Below are 24452 nucleotides of genomic sequence, written 5' to 3'. Positions count from 1 at the left end.
TTCCTACCCAGCCGAAAAAATTGCGAGTTAATAGCGAATTCACAAAATATATGCGAAAAAATATAAAAACTAATTGGGGGGATTTTTATGTTTTTTGGGGGGTTGGGGGTATCCCATCCCCCAAGAAAACAGCCTAAAACCACCACAGGATCGACCACTAGGTATATTCCCTGAAAAGTAGAATCCAATCGGTTTGGTGGTTAACAGCCTAAAACCACCACAGGACCAGTAGGTATATTCCCTGAAGAGTAGAATCCAATCGGTTTGGTGGTTACCGAGATCTTAAGGGACGGACAGAGGGAAAGACATCATTATACATTCAGAATGAAAAAATCCTTTATCCCAGAAAAAAAAAGATGAGAGAAAAAATGTGAAAAGGCACTCTCCTTTTCTCCCCCTCTCTCCTCTTCTTTCTTCTCTCTCTCTCTCTCTCTCTCTCTCTCTCTCTCTCTCTCTCTCATATTCTCTACTTGTCTTCTTTGTATTTTTATCAACCTCTTGAATAAATGGTTACCAAAAATACAGCTAAATATTTAAGGAGATAAAAAAATATATTTTTTTACTACAAAAAAAATATATTATACTAGCGGCTACGCCCCTAGAGGCCTCTAGGGGCACTTGAGTAGAGGGGAATCGAATTTGATAACCCAATTTCTTATTTTAGACTTTTTTTTTGGGGGGGGGGGATTTTTTTATAGGGGCGATTTCTCCTAGGAGTGTCGTGGTACCCTCCCCCAAAATAGTTATAACCTTCCCGGGACCTATGAGAAGCTACCCTGTTAAGGAGAACCCTATCGATTTATCGGTTAGCGAGATCCTTCGCTACTGACAAAAAAAGCTTACTACTTTATATAATAAAGGAAGGATTATCCAGAGAGAGTCCCCAAAGTTTATATAAAGTTTTCTTATTCATTGGCTTAATGACTTTAGGGACTTTTATTAAAATTTGATTGGTTGGTTTAGTTTCTAATTTTCATCTAGTACAGAATGGGCTATTATGTGTATGTATTGGTGATACACATCAATTTATCGGCCGTTGTCTTATCCCTTTAGATTCCTGATATTAACACACATATCAGAGGATTCATATTGTAATTTAAAGCAGGGATCTAAAGGGATAAGACAATGGTTGAAAAATTTTAATGATGATAAAAAAAATTACCCCTTATGTAGATTAAAATTAGTAGTTGAAACGTTAGAACAACCAACTTAATGAATCAACCAATCAAAATTTAACAAAAGTCCCAAAGTTGGTAAGCCAACGAATAAGTAAATGTTATTAAAAAAATTGGGTCAAGTGTAATAAACAGTCCATTATCCCTTTCTCTCTATGCTCTTGAGGAAGGGGGGGGGGATTGAACCAAATATCAACTAGTCTTGCTATTTTTCTGCTCAAATAATTTGACTGTGGTGAATGGCATCCACTTGTTGTATCACTTGTTGTAACCACTCCTAGAATCCTGTGAATACACAAAAATAAATCTAACTGTTTACAATTAAAAAATAAACTTCTGTGTTGCTTAGAGCCAGTTTGGTGTAGAAAAAATTTCGGATCTACTGCAGTTCACGGTAAAATATTGCTGGTAACGAATATTGCCAAAAATCTATGAATTTTAAAGGCTGCTAGCTGCTCGCACACTGTTTTAAGCGGCATAAGAAGGCCTACAAAAAATCTGGAATAGCCATAAATCAATAATGCATAATTACCTCGCAGTGCAGAGAAATGCGCGAAAAGTGCCTATTTTACGCGTTTTTTCTTCAGTGAAGCTTTCCATGTGCATCATTGGATCTTGGCTATTCCAGATTATTTGTAGGCCTTCTTTTACCGCTTAAAATGGTGTGCGGGTATGATCTGTACGTTCAGCCGTTTGGCAGCTAGCACCCTTTAAAATTCATAGATTTTTGGCAATATTCGTTACCAGCAATATTTTACCGTGAACTGCAGTAGATCCAAAATTTCTTGAGTATGCAAGGAGGGAGAGGACATTGAGCTGTTTATTACACTCGTCCCCTAAGTTTCATAATAACGTTTTCTTATTCGCTGACTTAACAACTTTGGGTAACTTGAATTTTGATTCGTTGGTTCATTTAGTTGAGTGTCCAAACATTTCAACAACTAATTGTAATCTACAGAAAGGGTAATTGTAAGTATTATCATTGGGGATGTAACTCAATTTATCGGCCATTGTCTTATCACTTTAGATTATGCATATTTTCAAAATGTTCATATATATATCTAGCTTACCTACTGATTTTCATATTTAAATTTCAAAAATAGACTCAAAAAGCTGAAAAAAATTGCTTTCTTAAAACTTATAAAACCATCCTTTCAATGACAGACTAACATATCACTGGGACGAATATAAAGCTTCTCTGAATATTGTTTTGGCAAGAATTATTGAAACTTCTTTAGTATTTAGATAAAAGTAATTTTGGATTTTGTTTAAAATAGAACTTAAGAATTGCTTCTTCTTTTAAGGGAAGTTTTCTTAACTTACAACTCCCCTTCCCTCTCCCTCTAAGGTTCCTAGAGGCTATGGCCAAAGCTCCTAGCTAATTGAAAATTCATCAATTTAAATCGAATAGCATTTAAATAAAAAAGTCTTTTATTATAAGATTAATTAACTAGTATTGTCTGAAGTTAAAAAAAGTATTGCTCTATAATCTATTTTGTATTTATTATTAAAGCGAAGTTTTTCTATAATTAAGGCCTATTTTTCCTTTCGTACGTACGATACAGTCATTTAGACATGTTAGAATTATCCTACCGATTTCAAACTTTGTTTGATGATTCCTGTAACACAATTAGGTACGATTTAGAAACTCTGTAATCGTTACCAGATGATATAACATGACAATTTAAAAAAAAAACTTTTTGTATGATATACAGGGTGCGTCACATAAATCGGGACATTTTTTAAACGGCCATAGCGCGAAAACTACTTGACCAATCAGGACGTTTGACCCCACTATAGAAAGCTTAGGTTATGACCTTTTAGCACAAAAAAATCTTTGGACGAAGATAGACGTGTACACCGAGCTGGACGCGTATATGTTCAACAAGGCAGATTCCAAATGCGCCGGTGGTTAAGTGCGCAAAATCACAAAACGTAGGGTCCGACAGGGAAGAAGTTGGAATCTTGACCCCTAATTTTGTGGGTGTCTTAGGCTCATTGAGACACACATTTTGCCGTGTTTAAATCCATTTTAGCTCAATCCTAGCCAAAATGAAGTCGATTTTTCAAGATTTTGAGCCTTAAGAAATCACAAACAGTGGGGCCCGACAGGGAAGGAGTTGAAAATTTGACCCAAAATTTTTTGTGTGTCTTAAGCTCATCGAGACACGCATTTTGAGTACTTAAAGTCCACTGTAGCTAAATCCTAGCCCAAATGAGAGCAAAAACATGGATTTTGTCAATTTGGCGGTTACTCATGATCCTAAGGAAATGTGGCCTCCCAGTAGCCCGATCTTAATTCAATTGACTTTTGGGCCTAGGGCTACTTTGAAGCATGCACCAATAGACGTGCCCATACCACAAAGACCTCCCTCATTGCCACTATCAAGGAGAAATACGCCAGCTTGGACAGGTACATTTTAACCTGGACCTGCCGGCGGTTGAGGAGGCGGGTAGAGACGGTGATTGAGGCTGGCGGCGATTTTATTGAATAATCTACTAGTCATATACCTATTTTGCTTCTCAGTTTTTAAAATTCAATAAAATCTTTAAAATTGACGATTTTATGTTCATTTCTTTAAAAATTACAAAATGTCCCGATTTATGTGACGCACCCTGTAATTATTCTATTTATTATTTTTAATAATGATTCCTGCGACAATAAGATACAATATCATAAGGGAAGCATTTCTAAGCATCAATTTCCAAAATGTACGTATTTACGTATATTTGCAACATGTTTATAAACAATTTTGTTTATACTTTTATATTAATATTCTGTAGGGTTGGGCCGGATATCCGGCCGGATACCGGATACTGATACTATCCGGCCGGATATCCGGCAATATAATCTTTTATATTTTACAACAAAAATCTCTGGTTTTTTTAAATCTTAAATGGCTGTAATTTTCTTATTATTGAAGCAAGAAGAAATTTTTTTTCTGATTATGTTTATCTTTATGTAAATTTTATATTAGAAATCTCAAAACATAAATTTTGGCGGTGGCAGCAGTACTTGGCAGCTGCCAGCCGCAAACCGACGGTTGGCAGGTAAACGGCAACGGATTTTATGAAATTGTAATAAGTCATGAAGATATATAAAAAAGCTTAAGTTTAAAATTTAAAATCTTCAAGTAAAAAGTTGCGGTCACAGAAACCGTTTAAAGATTTCTGGAGACCTGGAGGTTCAGAACTTGCAGAATTATACCTGGAACCTGAAATCGACTTGAACATCTATATTACATATGAGGATGTACGACTATGGGATATTTTAATATTAGATAACATGAAATGCTTTGTTTAAGTAAAAAAATATTTTTACTTTTTACCTGAATGACCTTACCAGATTTGCTGGCATCCTGTGCCCGCCAGTAAGGAGGTATTAAAAATTTTCAACTCTTAGTTATGTTTCATACCCATATTTCGAAAGTCACTCAGTTGTAGCCCTCTACCTTTTATACACAGAAAATGGGATAGAAAAAAACAGAGGGGGGGGGGGCAGGCATTTAACGCCACCTCCCCGCCCATCCTACAACCGTTAGGGGTTGATATTACATATTGAGGGTAGTAATAGTTAATTAGATTTATTTGCTATGGAGATTTAATAGTTACTTAAATTTTAAGTTTTAACCTTAATTTTATCCTATTATATAAAGTAGTAAGCTTTTTTTGTCTGTAGCGAAGGATCTCGCTAACTGATGAACCGATATGGTTCGATATTGTTCTCCTTTTAACAATACCTTGTTAACCTAACCTAAAATAACCTATTAAAAGCAATTTTAAAAATACAACGAATCGCCCCTTAAGGTGCGTTGCTACGAAAGGGACTATATCCTTTTTTGATACTTTAATATGTAGTAATTTGGCCGGTTATCCGGCCGGATATCAGGTAATTTGGCCGGATAACCGGATATTTGCCAGATATACGGCGTTGGCCGGATATCCGGCCGGATACCGGATATCCGGCATTTGAAATAAGCCGGATATCCGGTATCCGGCCAAAAAACTATCTGGCCCAACTCTAATATTCTGCTTCGTTCATGTTCGTTTGTTCTGCCGTTTGATTTAAGAGCTTCGCTTTTATTCCTGTTGTCATCCTTGTTAATGTGGAGTTATGGATGCCAATGTTTTGGTTTAGTCACAGTAATTTTGAGTAAGTATTCATAAAAAAAAAACAAGAATGACAATTGACAACATCAATCAAAGCTAAGCCTGAATTAAAAAGTCGAGTGAGTGTCAAAACTGGAAAAACAAAATACTGCGTAAATAAATTATCCTGTTTGAATACATTTTTATGACTTGGAAATGCCATGCCTAAAATACTGCAACTTGTTGTCTTAGGAATTCGTGTTCCAAAAATCAGATTAATAGGATACAAAAATTTGTTGCTAAAGAAGTTTAAATTCGACATGTTTTAACTGGACTTTCTGGTAACGATTATAGAGTAGATTCGCTTTTCTAAATCGTACCTAATAGTACCCTTTGTATTGAGATAAGTTAGCTAAAACGTTATAGATTCACTTTTCTATCCAATAAAATGATAATTAATAAATTGCTTTACTAAAAAAAGAGGTTTACAGAATTTTGTACACTTTTATATAAAATATTTCAGCAACAGAGCTACTCTTTAATTTATCCCTTTTTTATACATTCTATTTATTTTTATTTTATCTTTATTGATGGTGTCCTTGTTTTGCTTTTTTTTGTTTTAAAAATGTTTAATTTTATTTTTTAAAACTTATTTTTGTTTCTATATGTCACTAATGACTAGATCATTACACAGGACTTGTTTAACTGCAACTTTTTTTCTGCAATAATTGTGAAAGTTTATTTACTTTGAGATTTTTTACAGCAAACTTCAAGTAAGTACACATGTAACAAACTGGCACTTTTCACCAGGGCTCGGCAGCCGCACACAGCCCCCGCCGCTATTTTGTAACTATTAAAATTAAATCAAAGATCAGCTTATAGTGTCTATAAAAAATTACGTCATACAATACAAATTAACAGATTTTCCAGATTACATTTTATTTTACCAATGGTAAAATATATACTGACCTATCATTGGTCATTTGTATTTTATTGTATGACGTCACTAAATATAAGCTGCTTCAATGTCAAGCCTATTCCTAGAATGGGAAGCCGTACCTTCTGTAAAAAAAACTAACGGGTTTTAATTTGCGGTGAGGCAAGGCTGTTGAACCTAGCATCTGACACAACTTTTTTTCTTTTCTTCTATGTGTGTCAGAAAGGTATATGTCTTCCAAAGAAAACTTATTTGCTCCAAATTTTCTGCAAAGAAAATTAATCATGTTTTACCAATTGTCAAATAATTTTACCAATGATTTTACTAAAATTGTTATGGCGGTCAAACATATCAATATTCGGGTATAGTTCCTTTCGTGACAACGCACCTTCTTCGTATTTTTTGACAGTAGCTTTTCTCCTATTTCTAGCCCCTGCGGGGGGCTCTAACCCTGCAGAGCCCTTTGCCTAATCCTGTGGGGCAATCACCTAACCCATTATAACCTAACCTAAAATAACCAATAAAAAGCCACTAAAAGGGACTATTCCCCAATATTCTAATGACATTATGACTATGGTTATATGTTTATATAAATAACAGAACAAAAATGTATATAACATATAATATAATTTCTCGTATTAATTCGAATCCGGTGGATAGGAACCGGTTCTCATCCATACGAAAAAACTATATCTAGCATCGTATTATATCCAGTTTTCTACGAATATAGAAATGTACAATCATAAGATTAAAACCAGTTTTTTTAGCCGGTGCCTCCGGCACCTCGGGGCTAAAAAAACTAGTTTTAATCTTATAATTGTACATTCTATATCCGCGGAAAGCCGTTTATAATACGATACGAGAAATAACTATTCTTTGATATTTTTGTTAGTCGCCCTTCTCATGGATTTCTTCATTATTTTTTTCCAGTATGGCTTCGAAAACGATTAATATCCGCTTGATTAGATCCTGTTCTCAGCCATACTGATAGAACCTGTATATTATCGTATTACAGATAATTTAAAACAAATAATAAAATAAAAATCATAAATTTTAGACCAGTTTTGTTAAGCCGTGCCTTCGGTCAGTTTTAATCTTATATTTTTTTCACTCTACTATCCGCGAAAAGTTAATAATACTATATAAATAACTATTTTCTATCTCTCTTGAAACTAAACTAATTTGGTAACTATTGCATCCAAATATCATGTTACAAGAAACTAAATATATTTTCTACGATATATTTGTTCCTAATAACTTTTCTGATTTTAAAACATTAATATTATTTCTCGTATTCATTCGAATCCGTTGGATAGGAACCGGTTCTCATCCATACGAAAAAACTATGTCTAGCATCGTATTATATCCAGTTTTCTACGAATATAGAAATGTACAATCATAAGATTAAAACTAGTTTTTTTTAGCCGGTGCCTTCGGCACCACGGGGCTAAAAAAACTAGTTTTAATCTTATAATTGTACATTCTATATCCGCGGAAAGCCGTTTATAATACGATACGAGAAATAACTATTCCATGATGCCTTGAAAAGCGATTAATATCCGATGGATTAGAACCAGTTCTCAGCCACTATGAAGAATCATGTATAGCATCGTATTACAGACAATTTATCGGCTCTACTCAAAAAACGCCTATCTCAGAAAACGCCTATCTCAAAAAACGCCCATCTCAGAAAACGCCTATCTCAAAAAACGCCTATCTCAGAAAACGCCTATCTCAAAAAACGCCTTTTTCATAAAATGCCTACTACATTTTTAAAAATTGTCTTGTAGTGAAACATGTCAGTCTAAGGTATTGTGAATATTGTACAATATGTACATTATAAATCTTCTTATTAGTAGCGAAGCTACTCTATAATTCACTTTGTCCGTCCGTCAGTCCGTCCGTAACGCTATGGGGGAAATGGGATTTACTCAGCTCCTATAAAAGATAAAAAGCTGAAACTTTTTGACAACATTCCCATCATTAAGGAGCACAATTAACTATTAAACATTTTTCCTCATATCTTTGGTGTTTATGGTCCGATTTTCAAAATTCTTTCAGTTAGATATATCAAAATTAAATTTTCCGTCGTTTGAAGAAAACAACAATGACGGTCAGACTGCCTTTTTGCAGGTTTTTGGCTATTTTTATATTTTTTACATTTTCCCCCATATCTTTGGTGTTTATGGTCCGATTTTCAAACTTTTTTCAGTTAAAGATATCAAAATTAAATTTCCCTTCGTTTGAAGAAAACAACAATGACGGTCAGACTGCCTTTTTGCAGTTTTTTGGCTATTTTTATATTTTTTTACATTTCCCCCTATATCTTTGGTGTTTATGGACCGATTTTCAAAATTTTTTCAGTTAAAGATATCAAAATTAAATTTCCGCTCAATTGAAGAAATCAACAATGACGGTCAGACTGCCTTTTTGCAGGTTTTTGGCTATTTTTAAATTTTTTACATTTTCCCCCATATCTTTGGTGTTTATTAATCGATTTTCAAAATTTTTTCAGTTAAAGATATCAAAATCAATTTCCCGTCGTTTTTAGAAAACAACAATGACCGTCAGTCCCATCCACGAAATTTTGTGCTTCGCTACTTATGGATGTTGTCATCCTTGTTAAAATATCTATCCCTAAGGTATAATATCACTCTTGTACATTCCTTATTCACTTTTTATTTTTTTTGGCATTTTGAGCAACAACATACTAAAGGTTTGCTGTTTGAAAATTGATCACAATTGAATAACAAAAACTTTTACATAGTTAATTCACATAGTTAATCACAAATAATAAAATAAAAAACACAAAATTAAAGTCAGTTTTGTTAGCACGGGCCTTCAGCCCCTTGGGGTAACAAAACTTTAGTGAACTTTTATTGGTATTTTATGAAGTTGATTGTTTAAACGTTTCAACCACTAATTGTGATTTACAGAAATGGGTAATTTTGTGTATCATCATTGGGTATGTACAACAATTTATCGACCATTGTCTTATCCCTTTAGATCCCTGCAGATTATCAAATTATTTTATTTTATTTTTAGTTCCCCTGAAGCTGTCAGCACCGACGAGTATCCTGCAGCAGGCGGATGAAAAGGCCACCCTGGTCTGCCATGCAAACAAAGAGTTCGAGACCTGTGACTGGGAAACACCCTATCAGAGCACTGTTAGGTACTAAAATTTTGTCCTAAAAGCAAGTACACAATGTTTTATCCGTTTTATTAAACAGCATTGGGCACTTTTATTTAATTTTGTTTGATTGGTTCAAAATCGAAAGTGTCTAAACTTTTCGACCATTTATCTTAATGTATGGAAGGATCATCTTTGGGGGTTGTAAAAAGATTTATGTAAATTAGAGAGTAAAGCATTAAACATTGTAGGGGAGAAATTGATATTTATATTTAATTTTCGAAAAGGAGTAAAATATTTAATAGGTGAAGAAAATCAGGGATCTAAAGGGATACGTCAAAGATCGATAAATGATGATACACAAAATTCCCCCTTCTGTATATTACAAATAGTTTGGACACTCAACATAAAAAACCAACCAATCGAAATTCATTAAGTTTCCAAAGTTGTTGAGCCATCGAATAAGAAAACATTATTATTAAACTTTAAGTACTAGTATAATAAACAGCCTATTGTCCCATCCCTCTGAGGAAGAAATTGCAATCATTGGTTATCAGTTTTGTTATCAATAACATACATTCCTTTGTGTTCTATATTACCTACTAATACCTTCCTTCATGTTGGTTTAGAACTGAATATTATATTACACATAATATTAATAATGTAATAGTTTTCCTGATATTTTATTTTTTCTAGATATCAGTATATAAATACATGAATATATTCATAAAAAAAAATTGTAATTTTTTCTAGTGTGGTTTTATCAGGGAGAAAAGGGACATTGGGCTGTTTATTACACTAGTCCTCAAAGTTTTATATTCACGTTTTCTTATTTGTTGGTTTAACAACTTTGGGTACTGATATTAAATTTTAATTAGTTGGTCGTAAGATTGAGTGTCCGAACGTTTCAACCACTAGTTTTAAACTACAGAAGGGGTTATTTTTTGTATAATCATTGGAGATTTACATCAATTTATCGGCCATTGCCTTATCCATTTATATCACTAGTTTGTGATTAAATACATTTATTTTTTTAGTTTCACCGATAGATCCTCCCACGAGAATGGCCGGCTCAAGTATTTTGGATTCTCCAATATGGATTGCGGTATTGTCATTCAGGAATAACTTTTAACAATTTCTTTTTGTACCTCTGTCTGTCCGTTCGTCTGTTTATAGGGAAAATGGAATTACCTTGTGAGAGATACCTTTTAAATTTATTTTCAAGATTCCCGAAGCATTTTATAGTGCCTATACGTCATACTGGCCTACCCTTGGTCAATTGAAATGTATATTGGCCTGTCATTGGTAATTTAGTCTGTGTATTGGCCTATCATTGGTCAAATGTACTGTATGACGTCATTTTTTTTATAGGCAATATAAAGATTTTTTTAAGAGTAATTACAAAATTATCAAAAGTTTCATGAACGTTGGTTTGTCCATCTGTTTGTAATACTATAAGGAAAATATTCTTTCTTAATTGGTTAAGCGAGACTTATTATATACTTATAGAACATTGATGTGGTCAGCTTTTTTAACAGGGCTCGGCAGCCGCCTGTAAGCCTCAGAGAAATCAACCCCTCACAATATTAAAAAATCAGCTAGAAGTCTAAACCTGATCCAAGTATGGTAATCTATCTTTAAAAAAATGTATGCATCCAATCTGGTTTAAATATGAGGCTTAATTGCGGCTGACGCGCAACTGCCGGGCCCTGGATTTATAAACTAAGTTAACTTATCTTATTATATTGATTTGTAGGATACAAGAAAAGTTTTTGAAAACTATGATGGATGTACAATAACTTATAATTGTTATAAAACTTGTGTTTTTCCTGATTTAGACTATAGTAAATTGTAGGAATAAGGCATAGCTAACAAGGGAGATAAAATAAAATATAGATAAAAAGGTCGACAATTTAGTCTAGTGTTGCCCCCCCCCCCTCACAACGACAGCTGAAAATCACGTAAAGGTTTCGTGATTTATTTCGAATTATTTTCTTTGTTGGTATAAGCTGAGTAAATTGGATAACCCATAAAGTTATAGTTTGTATAAATTCTTTTTCAATCTCTTGGAAAAAAGTCAATCATATTATAAGCATGTTTTTTAGACTGGTGCATTTTAAAGTGCCTATAAAAGAAAGAGGATAAATTTTAAAACATTTGGCCAAAGTATCCCTAATTACGTCATTTTATAAAAATCCATCATCAAATATAACGTCATTCGGCCAAAAGTTTTTAGATCTATCCCCTTTTTAAAAGCGCTCTAAAGAGCTTCGAATCTACTCTGTGATATACTTTGCCTGTTCCTCCGTCCGTCTGTAACGCTATAGCTATAATGTGGGAAATATGATTTTCTTCTTCATAAGAACTGAACATCTGCTATATCTTTTCCTTTGGTCCATGATCGAGTTTTTGTTAATCGCTATTTATGGATGTTGTCATCCTTGTTGATTTATACTTTTATAGTGACTTAACTGTCATTTTTAATAAGAATTTTTTGATGCGATTTGAGGAGATTATAAAGTTATTTTGCTGGCAGGGTGTGAGCCCTAGGGACAATGGCGGGTGGACCTGCAGGGTCACTGCCACAGTGGCTGGCAAAACTCAGGTGTCTGCAGATATTGTAAGATTGTTTGTGGGTAAGTTAACACCTTAAAATTATTATTTCAGTTTGGTTAAAACTAGCGACTAGATTCTTACAAAAAAAGTTATAAATCAAGAGAATACTTTCTCCCTCAAAAATTGGCCAGGAACCAGACCAGGATCAAATTAAGATACCCGTAAAAAATATAGAATATCATTTTTTGCAGTGCCTATACAAAATAACGTCATACTGGCCTACCATAGGTCAATTAAAATGTTTACTGGCCTGCAATTGGTAAATTTATTTGTGTATATGCCTATCATTGGTTATTTGTATAGTATGACGTCATTTTTTAAAGGCACTATAAAGAGCTTCCTAGGTAGAAAACAACTAAAGAATGCTTAAAAGCAACTCAGATATTTAAATACTGAGATTTATAAATGAAAGAAAAAACATGTTTAGATATTATGAAAAATTCAAGTTAATATAAATGTTTTATCACATAAAAAATATTTTTAAAAGCTTAATATTCAAAATGTTAATAATAAACATAGAGCAGCAATGATTTTTATTAAAATACTATTAAAGCACTATTAAAGAAACTATTAATTTTTTATTTTATTTTGCAGAGCCAACCCAGTTTGAGAAGGTGCCCCGACGACTGGAGGGTAATGTGGGAGTGGACAACTACCCCCTGGATTACCCCCTGCTCAGCTATGATGAGCTACCTGACCCCGTACCTCAGAGACCTTCCCCACAGGTATAAAAATCAGAAAAAGGGGGGGCTGTTTACTACAATAGTCCACAAAGTTTTATAATAACGTTTTCTAATTCGTTGTCTTCATTCTTGGGGACTTTTATTGAATTTTGATTGTTTTTTCATTTAGTTAAGTGTTCAAACGCTTAAACCACTAATTGTAATAGACAAAAGGGGTAATTTTGTGTATTATAATTGGGGTTGTACAATAATTTATCGGCCATTGCCTTATCCCTTATAAAGTTTAAAGTAGTATTTTATCGCATCGTATTACAAACAGCTTTTACAATTTTAAGATTAATACTTAGTTTTATAAGCCCCGAAATACCAAAGGCACGGGCTAACAAAACTGGTATTGATATTATAATTGTACATTTTATATTCCCAGCAAACTGGATATAATACCATACGATACATGATTTGTTAGCATGGCTTAGAACTGGTTCTAATCCTGCGGATATTTATCGGTTTGGAAGCCATACTGGATGAAAAATGAATATTGTATTCAGGTGAACAACAAGCCACAGCAGACAACAGCTTCCACTTCCACCTCAACAACAACTGATTTCAACCAATATGATGCTTTTGATTATGTTGATGGGGACTTTGGTAGAATTGAAATACAGGTTATAGTTATTTATCGCATCTTATCACATACAGCTTTCGACGGATAGTAAAATGCATAATTATAAGATTAAGGTCTAACAAAACTGGTATAAAAATTATGATTTTTATCTTGTTAATGCATAAAAATTGTCAGGCCCTCCTGATTATAATTTTGTAAATATTCAAATTTTGTTTCAGGTTCCTACAGATGTAGCCGACCATATTCTTGTATCTCCTGCAATACCTGCCGTGCCATTAACTACCAGAGTAACTTCTACAGAGTTACCTCTTATTACTACTACTACCAGGAGTAGTATTTCTACTACCCCAGTTATTACTAGGTAATTATTATTATTAACTACCAGAGTAACTACTACAGAGTTACCTCTTATTACCAAAATACTAGTCCCTAAAGTTTTATAATAACGTTTTTTTATTAGTTGGCTCAACAACTTTGGGGACTTTAATTGAATTTGAATGGTTGGTTTATTAATTCGTATGTCCAAACGTTGCAACCAATAATTGTAATATATGAAAGAGATAATTTTGCGTATCATCATTGGTAAGTACATCGATTTATCGGCAATTGTCTTATCCCTTTAGATCCAAAAAATCAAAATTAGTTAAATCTAACTTTTAACCTTTCAGAACTATTGAAGAAACAGACGGATTTATCCGCGATATCCAGCGGATTGGCAGATTTGGGACCGTCAGAATTGACAGAGTTGACGCTGTCAGAAGTTCTACACCTCTACCTCCTTTTATACCTTCCACAGGTAGACATCAACTGAAAATTGTATTTCCATTATGGCTTCGAAACTGATGAATATCTGGTGTACTACAACCGGTTCTTAGTCATACTGAAGAATCATGTATAGCTTCGAATTATAAACAATTTCCAAGAATATTAAAGAAGAATAATAAAATTGTTACCAGTTTCATTTCGGGGCGTAATGACCAACGTTAGGCCAGTATACATTTTGATTGACTAATGGTAAAATACATTCTGGTCATTTGTATGGTATGACGTCATTTATTTAGATGCACTATAAGCTGCTTGTATTTTTAGAAAGTTCTGGGTTGCCATCCCAAGTATTCAATCTTGGCGGGCAGCAGGACTCCAGCAGGACCAATCAAGACCACAGACCTGGCATAGAGACGAGCACAGTGGCCCAGAGCCTGGACCCGTCAGAGCTGGACTTCTTGGCCCTCCTGTCCGGCTCCAGGGTTGACAACAGACCATTCAGGTAAGAAATCATCATAAAATAACAGGATGTTTGATGGTTAGTTTGTTTGTACCGAAGGATCTCGCTAACCGCTGAACCTTTTAGCGTAGCTTCTTATATGTCCTAGGAAGGTTTATAGCTTTTGGGGGGGAGGGTACGACCACCCTCCCAAGAGGTAACAGAAAAAAAAACAAAACAAAATATAACTAATCCAAAAAAATCATTTTTGGTAAACAACTGATTTTAAATTACAAAAAGAAAACATTTGACTTGCCACTAGAGGACTCTAGGGGCGTAGCCACTAATCTATAATATAGATATATTACCAGACAAGTACCTGGATCCTCCTGTTAGGGACCTTTTCGTCTGCCAGCAAATTGCTTTCTGCTCTTTTGTAGCGACTTGGCTGTGTTAATATTCCCGACGCTATTTGTTGATATTCAAGGACACAATAGAAAATCGGCAAAGGGTCCTCGGGGTGGGGACATGCAGTTATTTATCCCCTTACCCCTCTATTGTTTTACTCAAATGTTCAGGTATGAGAATGAGACGGAGGAGAATGGGTTTGGAGCCAGGCATGGTTCTACCAGTGGTAACAGGTCAGCTATTAATAGTTATTTATCGAATCGTATTGTAGACAGCTTTCCGCAGGTATCAAAAAGAAATTTAATTAGATAAAAACCAGATTTGTTAGCACCGAGGGGCCGAAGGATCTGGCGAACAAAATATATATTAATTTTATGATTCTCATTTTAATATTCTTGGAAAAATATCTGTAATTTAATGTTATACATAATTTTTCAGTATGGCTGAGAAGCGGTTCTAATCCAACGGATATTATTCGGTTTTGAAGCCATACTGGAAACATAGTTACTTAACAATTAGATTTTTAAACGCGGGAGGAAATACTTTAAACCCCAAACTTTTCATTCCAGATTAAAGAATTTGTTTGATATTGTTTTTTATGTTGCTAACAATTATGAAGGAGAATTGCATTATGCTTGGTTATTAATTATTTAAAACAAATGAATATTATTTTTTTCTTTTTAGGTTTCAATTTGGTAATGTTGATTTGAAAATCCAGGATAAAAATGAAGGTTAGTGTTTTTTTATTTCAATAAAACTATCTCTCTAAATTTCTACTAAAAAATGATTCATGGATTTTATTATTTTTTATGAATTTAAAATTTTATAGATTCTTGAAATTTATCCATCGAAAAAGGATCTTTTTTTCATTGTTAAAGTACTCATTTATTTTCTATTTAGGTGGTTAGTTTTTACCAGATATTATTATTCACTTTTAATATTTCTATTGAAATTTTTTCATAAAAATGTAGAGAGAAAAAATAGAATTAGTACATAACTACAATAGCTATGGATATTCAGGGAGGGAGGGAACATTGAGATGTTTATTTTACTAGTCCCCAAAGTTTTATAATAACGTTTTCTTATTCGAAGGCTTAACTTCTTCGGGGACTTTTGACTGGTTAGTTTATTTAGTTGAGTGTGCAAAAGTTTCAATTACTAATTAGGCCATTGTCTTATCCCTGTAGATCCCTAATTCTTCTTAAATATAATTTTATATACTAATTGACACAATACAACAATACCTTAAGTACATTTATTTCAATAATTCTTTTAATTAATATTTTTCTTTTAACCATCCTATTCAAGTCCATTTAGATTAAATTTTGAAATAGATTTTTTTATCTGTACTTCTTATTAATTGATTAATTAATCTATTATAAAAAATACAAAGCTTTTTTGTCTGTAGCGAAGGATTTTAAAGTAAATCTTCTTATAGGTCCGGGGAAGGTTTATAGGTTTATAACTATTTTGGGGGTGGGTTCCCTTTACCCTCCCAAGAGACATAGCATGTAGGACAAAATTACCCTCCCATTTTTTTACTTTTCATTTTTAAACTTAAATTTGAGGGGCTCGATTTTCTCTCACCCCCCCCCCCTAACCTTGAATGCTCATAGTAGCTTCTAGGGTCGTACAAGTTAATATATCTAAATTCCATTTTGTTTATTTTAGGATCATCAACAACAGAAGGATCCCGAAGATTTTCAAGTGTTTCAACAGACACATCCACCACCACAACCCTTCGTACAAGCCTTGCACGTGGCGGCTCTGGCAGCAGCTCTACCGACGATTCTCCCGCCATTTCTATCAGAACCGGTTTTGTAGGAGCATCAAATTTTGGCGGGAACTCAAACAACAACAATATTAATAACAACTCAGGAAGAAATAATCCTTCTGCTGCGCCCACAACTGAAGATCCTAGTGTTGCCATCAGTATTGCTGACAGAAGGTTGCAACAAATGAAAATTGAACAAGAAATGTTGGCCAGAAGGCGGGAACAAGCTGAATCCCGGCGTAAGATTGAATTAGAGGCCAAGAGAAATAACAATAACGAGGATAGAAGTATACAACAACAAAGACCCATCACTAGATGGAAAGAAGTTAGTGACAGAAATGAGAATACAGACACTTCCAGTGATATTTTTAGTGACTCTGAAAAGGTGACAAGTGAATTATTCAACTCAGATCCAAGTGAGCAGCCCCGTAGTATTGATATTAATGCAAATGATAATGAAAATTCATTCAGAAAAGACAGTAATAATAATAACAATAGCAATAATAATAATAATGACAGAGTCAGGGTTCGAACCCGGGTCCGTACAGATTCCTCTGACATCTCTGAAACCACTCCTGGCACAGATGAAGATAGGAGAAGAGAGGAGGAACTTGCAATTCAGAAAATTCTGGAACAAAAAGCAATCGAGGAGGAGAGAAAGCAGAGGGAGAGGGAGGAGGAGAAGTTGAGACAACTGAAAGAAGAGGCTGAAAGACTGAGACAACAATTAGAAGCAATGAGACAAAAACAAATTGAGGAAGAGAGGGAGGATAGATTGGCACAGGAGAGAGAAAGAATTAGACAGGAGCTGGAGGAGAAAGAAAAGAAAGAGGCAGAGGAAAAGAAAAAGCTAGAATTAGAAGAGCTTGAAAAGAAAAGACAGGAGGAGAGAGAAAGAACACTCAAGATTCAAGAAGAAGCGAGGCTAAAGAGAATTGAGGAGGAAAGAAAGAAAAAGATTGAGGAAGAGAGAAAACAGAGGATAGAAGAACAAAGAAAGATAGAAGAGGAAAGAAGAATTAAAGAGGAGCAAGAAAGAAAAGCTAAACTAGAAGAGGAGGCAAAAAGAAAAGCTTTGGAAGAAGAAAGGAGAAAAAAGATTGAGGAAGAAAGACAAAAGAGAATCGAGGAAGAAAGAAGAAAACACTTAGAAGAAGAGAGACAGAAGAAAATTGAAGAGGAAAGAAGGAAGCAATTAGAAGAAGAAAGACAAAAGAGAATTGAGGAAGAAAGGAGAAAACAAATTGAAGAAGAAAGACAAAAGAGAATTGAGGAAGAAAGAAGAAAACAATTGGAGGAAGAAAGACAAAAAAGAATTGAAGAAGAAAGAAGAAAACAGTTAGAAGAGGAAAGACAGAAGAAAATCGAAGAGGAAAGACAACAAAGACAAAGAGAACTGGAAAGACAAAAGAAAATTGAGGAGGAAAAATTGAGGCAGCTAGAAGAAGAGAGGAAACGCAAAATTGAGGAAGAAAAGAAAAGGAAGGAAGAGGAAGAGAAAAAGAAGAGAGAGGAAGAGAGGCAACAGCTGATAAGACAACAGCAGGAAAAAGAAAGAGAGGATGCAAGAAGATTAGAACTTGAAAAAGAACTTGAGAAGGAAAGAGCAAAAGCCGAAGAGGAACTAAGATTAATCAGAGAAAGGGAAGAGAGAAGAAGAGAGGAAATAGAACGCCTCAAAGCCCTGCAAGCTGAAAGAGACAAAAGACTCAAGGAAGAAAGGGAAAAATTGCGGGAAGAGATAGAGCTACAAAAGAGAAAGGAGGAAGAAGAGTTGGAAATGATAAAAGCGCGGGAAGAACAGCGGAGAAGAGAGTTGGAGGAGCTACGAGCTCTTCAGGAAGAGAGGGATCGGTTGTTGCAAGAACAGAGGAATAAACTCTTGCAAGCTGAACAGGAATGATTCTTTAAATTGAATTTTTCATAATATCTTCCATATTAAAGTCTTAGTCACTGTAATTTGAATATCTGAATTGCTCTTAAGCATTCTTTGTTTTCTACTTAGAAAGCTCTTTATTTTATAGTGCCTATAAAAAATGACGTTATGCAATACAAATGACCAATGATAAACCAATACACAGACAACAAAACCAATGGCAGGCTAGTATACATTTTTATTGACCAATGGTAGGCCAGTATGACGTCATTTTTTATTGGCCCTATAAAAGCGTCTTCAAAACCCACACGTGACACTTTTAAGTTTTCACAGGAGTAGCAGATTTAATTTCACCTTAAAAATAAAATAAAAATATTTTTTTCTCTTATGAAAAGTTTAGAAAATATTACCATTTGATCTTTTTGAATTAGTCATAGTAGAATACTTAGAAGTCAATTTTGTTTTGTTGAGTTTGTCTTTGCAGAGATTTGGGTCTGAATTATTTGTAATTAACGGCATTTGCCTTTTTGTAGAAAGGGTTATTAGTAAAACTAGAAAACCTTACTTTTATGTGTTTTGTTTGAAAACAATTCGAGAATCATCAAAAAAAACGTAGGACCGACGCCAAAAGGAGAAGGAAGAGGAAGAAATTTTACAGCGCCGCCTGCTGCAGGTTTGTTGTTTGGTTTCTTCACATCTTGCTTAGCACCTAATTAATGCTTTCATCCTTGTTTTTTTTTATCTAATTATTGCAATTATTTCATCTATTTATCTATCTATCTATCTATCTATCTATTTGTCTATCTATCTATCTATCTATCTATATATGCAGGCGGAGAGAGAGGCGGAGACAGGACAGAAAGAAAAGGAGGAGGAGCTGAAGAGGAAGGAGGAGATTGACCAGCGCAGGAAAGAAATTGAAAAGCTAAAAGAACAACAGAGACAGAGAGAGATTAGGCTCAAGGTAAAAGATATTTTATAAACCGATGACAATTGCTTACAAATAAAGCGTTAAATTGATGTTTGTTTTTATGTAGATTTTATATAATAAATCTCAAACATAAATTTCTACGGCGGCTTGGGGCTCTGTATTCGATGAGACATGGGCTAGAAAAATAGCCTAAAAATGATAACCAGTCAGTTCAGTAGTTTTTGGAATCTTTAGAAAATTGCTCACAAAAAAAAACGTTTAAGTGATGTTTAACAACAAATTTTAATAATATTTGAAAAAAAAATTATTTATTCAGTATTCTCTTAATTGTAAAATATAATTCAAATATTATTCTTTACATCTTAACCTGAGAATTAAACCTTATTTTATATTTATATTTCTTATGCAACTCATAGCACTATGTGCAAATATTAACACCATAGATTAAAACGAGAGAAAAAAAGGAATTTATCATTATATAAAAGTAACAGGGATCTCACTAACCGCTGAACCGATATAGTTCTACTTTACAGAGAATATCTCCCTAGGTCCTTTAATTTTTGGGAGGGTAAGCCTCCAAAGAAAAATCGCCGAATTAATTTTTATACTTTGTCTTATTTAAACATTCTACCTTTTATAAAAAGGATAAATTAATTAAATTTAACAATAAATAATATTTTCAATAAAGTTTAATGAAACCAAGTTTTAAGATTACAATTTTTATTTCAAAGTTTTAGAGGTATTAAATCTCTCTAATTTTAAGGATCTTTTGTCAGGGAGGGAGAGGACATTGGGCTGATTATCACATTAGTCCCCTAAGATTTATTATAACGTTTTCTTATTCGTTGGCTTAATAACTTTGAGGACTTTTATCAAATTTTGATGGGTTGGTTCATGAAGTTGAGTGTCCAAACGTTTCAACCACTAATTGTATCTAATCTACATATGTGATAGTTTTTTGTATCACTATTGGGGATGTGCATCAATTTATCGGCCATTGTCTTATCCCTTTTGATCCCTGATCTACCTCCTTTGTTCATTGCTGGAATAGATAAGAAGATGGCTAGACTTTAATGGAATAAATTATAACTAACAAACAATCTATCTATCTATCTATCTATCTGTTTGTTTATTTAGTATCTAGATAGTAATCCTCATGCTAAAGTAACAGGATGTCTGTGTCTGTGTGTGTGTCTGTACCGAAGGATCTCGCTAACCGCTGAACCGATCGGGTTCTCCTTAACAGGGTAGCTTCTCATAAGTCCCGGGAAGGCTTATAACTATTTTGGGGGAGGGTACCACCACCCTCCCAAGAGAAATGACAAAAAAAATCAAAAAAATTTCAAATTTAGAGGAGACTTCAACGTCAAATAAGGTGGTATCGTACATAAATAATTAACTTTAACAAACAACAACATTTAAAGTGCCACTAGAGGCCTCTAGGGGCGTAGCCGCTAGTATATATATAGAAAGATAGGATACATATGTCAGAAATTTATTACAACAAAATTATTTTAAAAATTATTATGTACACAAAAACCTTCCAAACTTTAGTTTTACATTGACATCTGAAGAGTGCAAACATGAACGAAACAATTTGGACACAACCCAATCTTTTCCGATTTTGTATAATTTTTGACGAACACGATTCCCGTGACGTCATATTTTTCTTTCCCGAAAAAGGGAAGGGGGGAAGAAAATATCTTCAAAAGAGATGGGGAAAACCCCCTTTTCTCCCATCTCTTTTTTTCTTCCCCCCTTCCCTTTTTCGGGAAATAAAAATATGACGTCACTGGAATCGTGTTCCTCAAAAATTATACAAAATCGGGAAAGATTGGGTTGTGTCAACAATTTGTTATGTCTGAATAAATATGTAATATTCATATTTTGTTTGTGAGCTAACAAAACCGCGACAATAACAGAAATATAAATATGTAGGAATTTTTGTAGGAATACATGGCCGCAGCGCTCGGCCCCCTGGCCTGCCTAGCCGCGGGCGCTCGGCCCCCTTGCCCATAACCTAACCTAACCTAAATATTGTAAAAAAAAAAATCTACCAACCACTTTTTGTAAAATTCAACGAAATTCTAAACTATAAATAAGTTAATGTACATTAAACATTCAAACATATAGGTTAGGTTAGGTTATAGGCAAGGGGGCCGAGCGCCCGCGGCTAGGCAGGCCAGGGGGCCGAGCTCTGCGGCCCTGACCTTCTAGCATTAAGATGTTTTTATTACAGATTTTTAGTATTATTGATTTTTTTATAATGTCGCGGTTTTGTTACTGTCGTGGTTTTGTTATGGGGCGGTTTTGTAACTGTCGCGGTTTTGTTATGGGGCGGTTTTGTAACTGTCGCGGTTTTGTTTGTCGCGGTTTTGTATCCACTCCCTTATATCTAACTACATATCTATCTATATAACCGAAAATAGAAAAAAACTATATAAAGCAAAAACATCAAGAGATACTATATATCTAACTATCTATCTATCTAGGCTGAAAGAGAGAAGATAGAAAGAGAGAAAGAAAAGCTGGCTAGACTATATATCTAACTTTCTATCTATCTAGGCTGAAAGAGAGAAGATAGAAAGAGAGAAAGAAAAGCTTGCCAGACAGCAAGAGGAACTTAGAATTCAACAGGAGCAACTTGAGAAACAGAGACAGGCAAGTAATTTCCAGTATGGCGTCCAAACCGATTGATATCCGCTGGATGAGAACCAGTTCTTAGCCATACTGAAAAATCATGTATCGTATCGTTTTATATTCAGTTCTATACGAATTTAAAAATTTTCAATCATCATATCGAAACCAGCTTTTTTAGCCCGTGCATCGGCAACTCGGCGCTTACAAAACTGGCTTTAATCTTATAATTTTTCGTTTTAATATCCACTTAAAGCTGTCTATAATACGATGCGATAAATAAGTTATATGTGTATACACTTTTTTATTATAAGCAAGATTAAAAGTTTGCAGGAAGGTAGTTAATAACTTATAACCCTCCCCTTATTTCAACACACCCCTTTTTAATCGCTGTGCACGCCACTGTATTTATTAAAAATCTTGGATTATTGATTTTTTAGGTTCAGTAATTAAAAAAAAAAGGTAAGAAGTATAAAACTAAATTATTTAAATAATATTATATTAGTATTTCAAAATGTGAAAATAATATGACTTGCAATGTTCAGGAGCATTTATCAAACACAAACAAGCTCATCACTACAACCTCACCCAAGCCTAAGGCGGAATTAAGAAGTAAGATTTATTTTTTCAAAATCTCAAGATAGGTCAATAGACAATAAATTAATGTAATGCAAATTTAGCCCTTACGTAGATTAGATTGTTGGTAGAAAAGTTTGTACACAATTACTTTTAATGAACAAATCAGTGTTATGAAACTAACTAGTGGCAGGAATCGTAATCTAAAGTATTATCTCATTCACGTCAATTTAATGCACTTTGATTTTAGCATAGCTTTTAATCGTAAAACCTTGAAGATTGCTGAACAATCGTTCCATCTTTTTTGTAAGACATACATACATATGGATACCCAAACAACAAATGTTACTTTTATTTTTTGAATACAGAAATAATATTATGTTTAAAAAATGATAAATGCACCATCCATAATTTGAATATTTATATTATTTTCTTATTTTAATGCAAAATTTTGCATATGTGTTATTAAATTTTCAATCTTTTGACGCATAAATAATACAATACAATATAAACATTTTTATTTATTAATAACAAAATTACAAATATCTCTATTGTTCTTATTTTGGCAAAATTTGAAGAAGAAAAAAATATTTCTTTATTGTTTTGAGAATTTTTTAATTACTAAATCAAAAGTAGTAAAAAAAATCTGTAACAAAATATAATTGATTGACCCATTAATTAATTTAACCCGTCAAGAATTTTGTTTGTAGTTTCAATATTTTAAAAATGATTTTAAGTTTTTATAAGCTCTTTATAGTGCCTATGTTATATGGGGATAAACTATTTTTTTTGTCCGAAGTATTCCGAATGACGTCATATTTCAATATTCCATACTTCTAATGTGACTTTAAATTTATATACTGTAACTTAAACTTTTATTATTCTTGTAATTCTTGTAATAAAATGCACATTTACAATTTTTTCCTTAATCTTTAGATTGTGTGATGAACCCCTGGCCCTCAGATGGAAAGATAGATTGTCCTACGGGTGTCAAAGCCAGAGGAAACTTCATAGTCAAGACTGGTGATAAATGCCTTTTAGGTAAATCTTTAATTTTTTTTCAATTAAAAATCTATATTAAAGCGAAACATTTATATAATTTGGTTCGGTCTGTCTGTACGTCCGTCCGTAACATAAATTAGCATTGTTCTAATGATTTCAATCTTTGTATGTTGATTCCAATAACAGCTAATTACGATTTAGGATATGTTTTTAATGAACGTACGGACTTCCTGGTAACGAGTACAGAGTAGCTACGTTTCTAAATTGTACCCTACTGTTATAGGAATCATGATGCTTCCTTTGAATATTTTTAATTTATTTTTCTGTAAAAGATACGTTTTTATACACACTATATATAACATTCTAAAACTTGTTTTTCTACATACCTAGTAAGCAAGAATAGATGTGTTTATAGAATTCAAAATTAACTATGCCATTCACTAAAAAGATCTACATAGTTTAAAAGGCTAGCAAATAGAGGCCCAAAAAATCTTATTCGTAACCTCAAACATTTCAAATGCTTAGATAACCATTAAAAGGTAAAGATATTACTGCTTTGACTTTCTACTTAACTAATTACTTCTCCCGTAGCCTTTACAGAAAAGTAGCTTAAAAATACCAATAGACAATTATAAAGCTTCTCTGAAAAGTACTAATCAATTGTAATAGTTTTTTCGATTTCTTCAGCTTTAGACAAAAAAAAAACACTTTATGTTAACTGTACTACGGGTATGAGGTGAAGGCCCAAGAGTCAAGTTGACAAGTTGACTGTTATTGTTCAGTCCAGAG

General features: G+C 33.6%; 2 protein-coding genes across 2 annotated transcripts in view; both read left to right on the top strand.

Annotated features, from left to right (window-relative positions):
- LOC145312413 (uncharacterized) overlaps window positions 1-10468 on the top strand; it is a 61279-nt gene extending 50811 nt beyond the window's left edge. The window contains exons 9-10 of the mRNA XM_080151649.1: window positions 9247-9373; window positions 10369-10468. Coding sequence (XP_080007775.1) covers window positions 9247-9373; window positions 10369-10456 — 215 coding nt within the window. The 3' untranslated portion in view covers window positions 10457-10468. The remainder of the gene's footprint in view (window positions 1-9246; window positions 9374-10368) is intronic.
- A 1360-nt stretch (window positions 10469-11828) lies between these two features.
- LOC145312412 (uncharacterized) overlaps window positions 11829-24452 on the top strand; it is a 31991-nt gene continuing 19367 nt past the window's right edge. The window contains exons 1-14 of the mRNA XM_080151648.1: window positions 11829-11967; window positions 12542-12672; window positions 13179-13295; window positions 13474-13616; window positions 13924-14051; window positions 14345-14522; window positions 15038-15100; window positions 15552-15598; window positions 16539-18540; window positions 19136-19190; window positions 19350-19481; window positions 22014-22109; window positions 22631-22697; window positions 23598-23702. Coding sequence (XP_080007774.1) covers window positions 11829-11967; window positions 12542-12672; window positions 13179-13295; window positions 13474-13616; window positions 13924-14051; window positions 14345-14522; window positions 15038-15100; window positions 15552-15598; window positions 16539-18540; window positions 19136-19190; window positions 19350-19481; window positions 22014-22109; window positions 22631-22697; window positions 23598-23702 — 3403 coding nt within the window. The remainder of the gene's footprint in view (window positions 11968-12541; window positions 12673-13178; window positions 13296-13473; window positions 13617-13923; window positions 14052-14344; window positions 14523-15037; window positions 15101-15551; window positions 15599-16538; window positions 18541-19135; window positions 19191-19349; window positions 19482-22013; window positions 22110-22630; window positions 22698-23597; window positions 23703-24452) is intronic.

This window comes from Acartia tonsa, chromosome 2, assembly GCF_053477335.1.
Source record: "Acartia tonsa isolate MP-2025a chromosome 2, ASM5347733v1, whole genome shotgun sequence".
NCBI lineage: Eukaryota > Metazoa > Arthropoda > Copepoda > Calanoida > Acartiidae > Acartia > Acartia tonsa.
The sequence above is the reverse complement of the archived record's forward strand: the minus strand, read 5'-3'. Positions and strand labels throughout refer to the sequence as shown.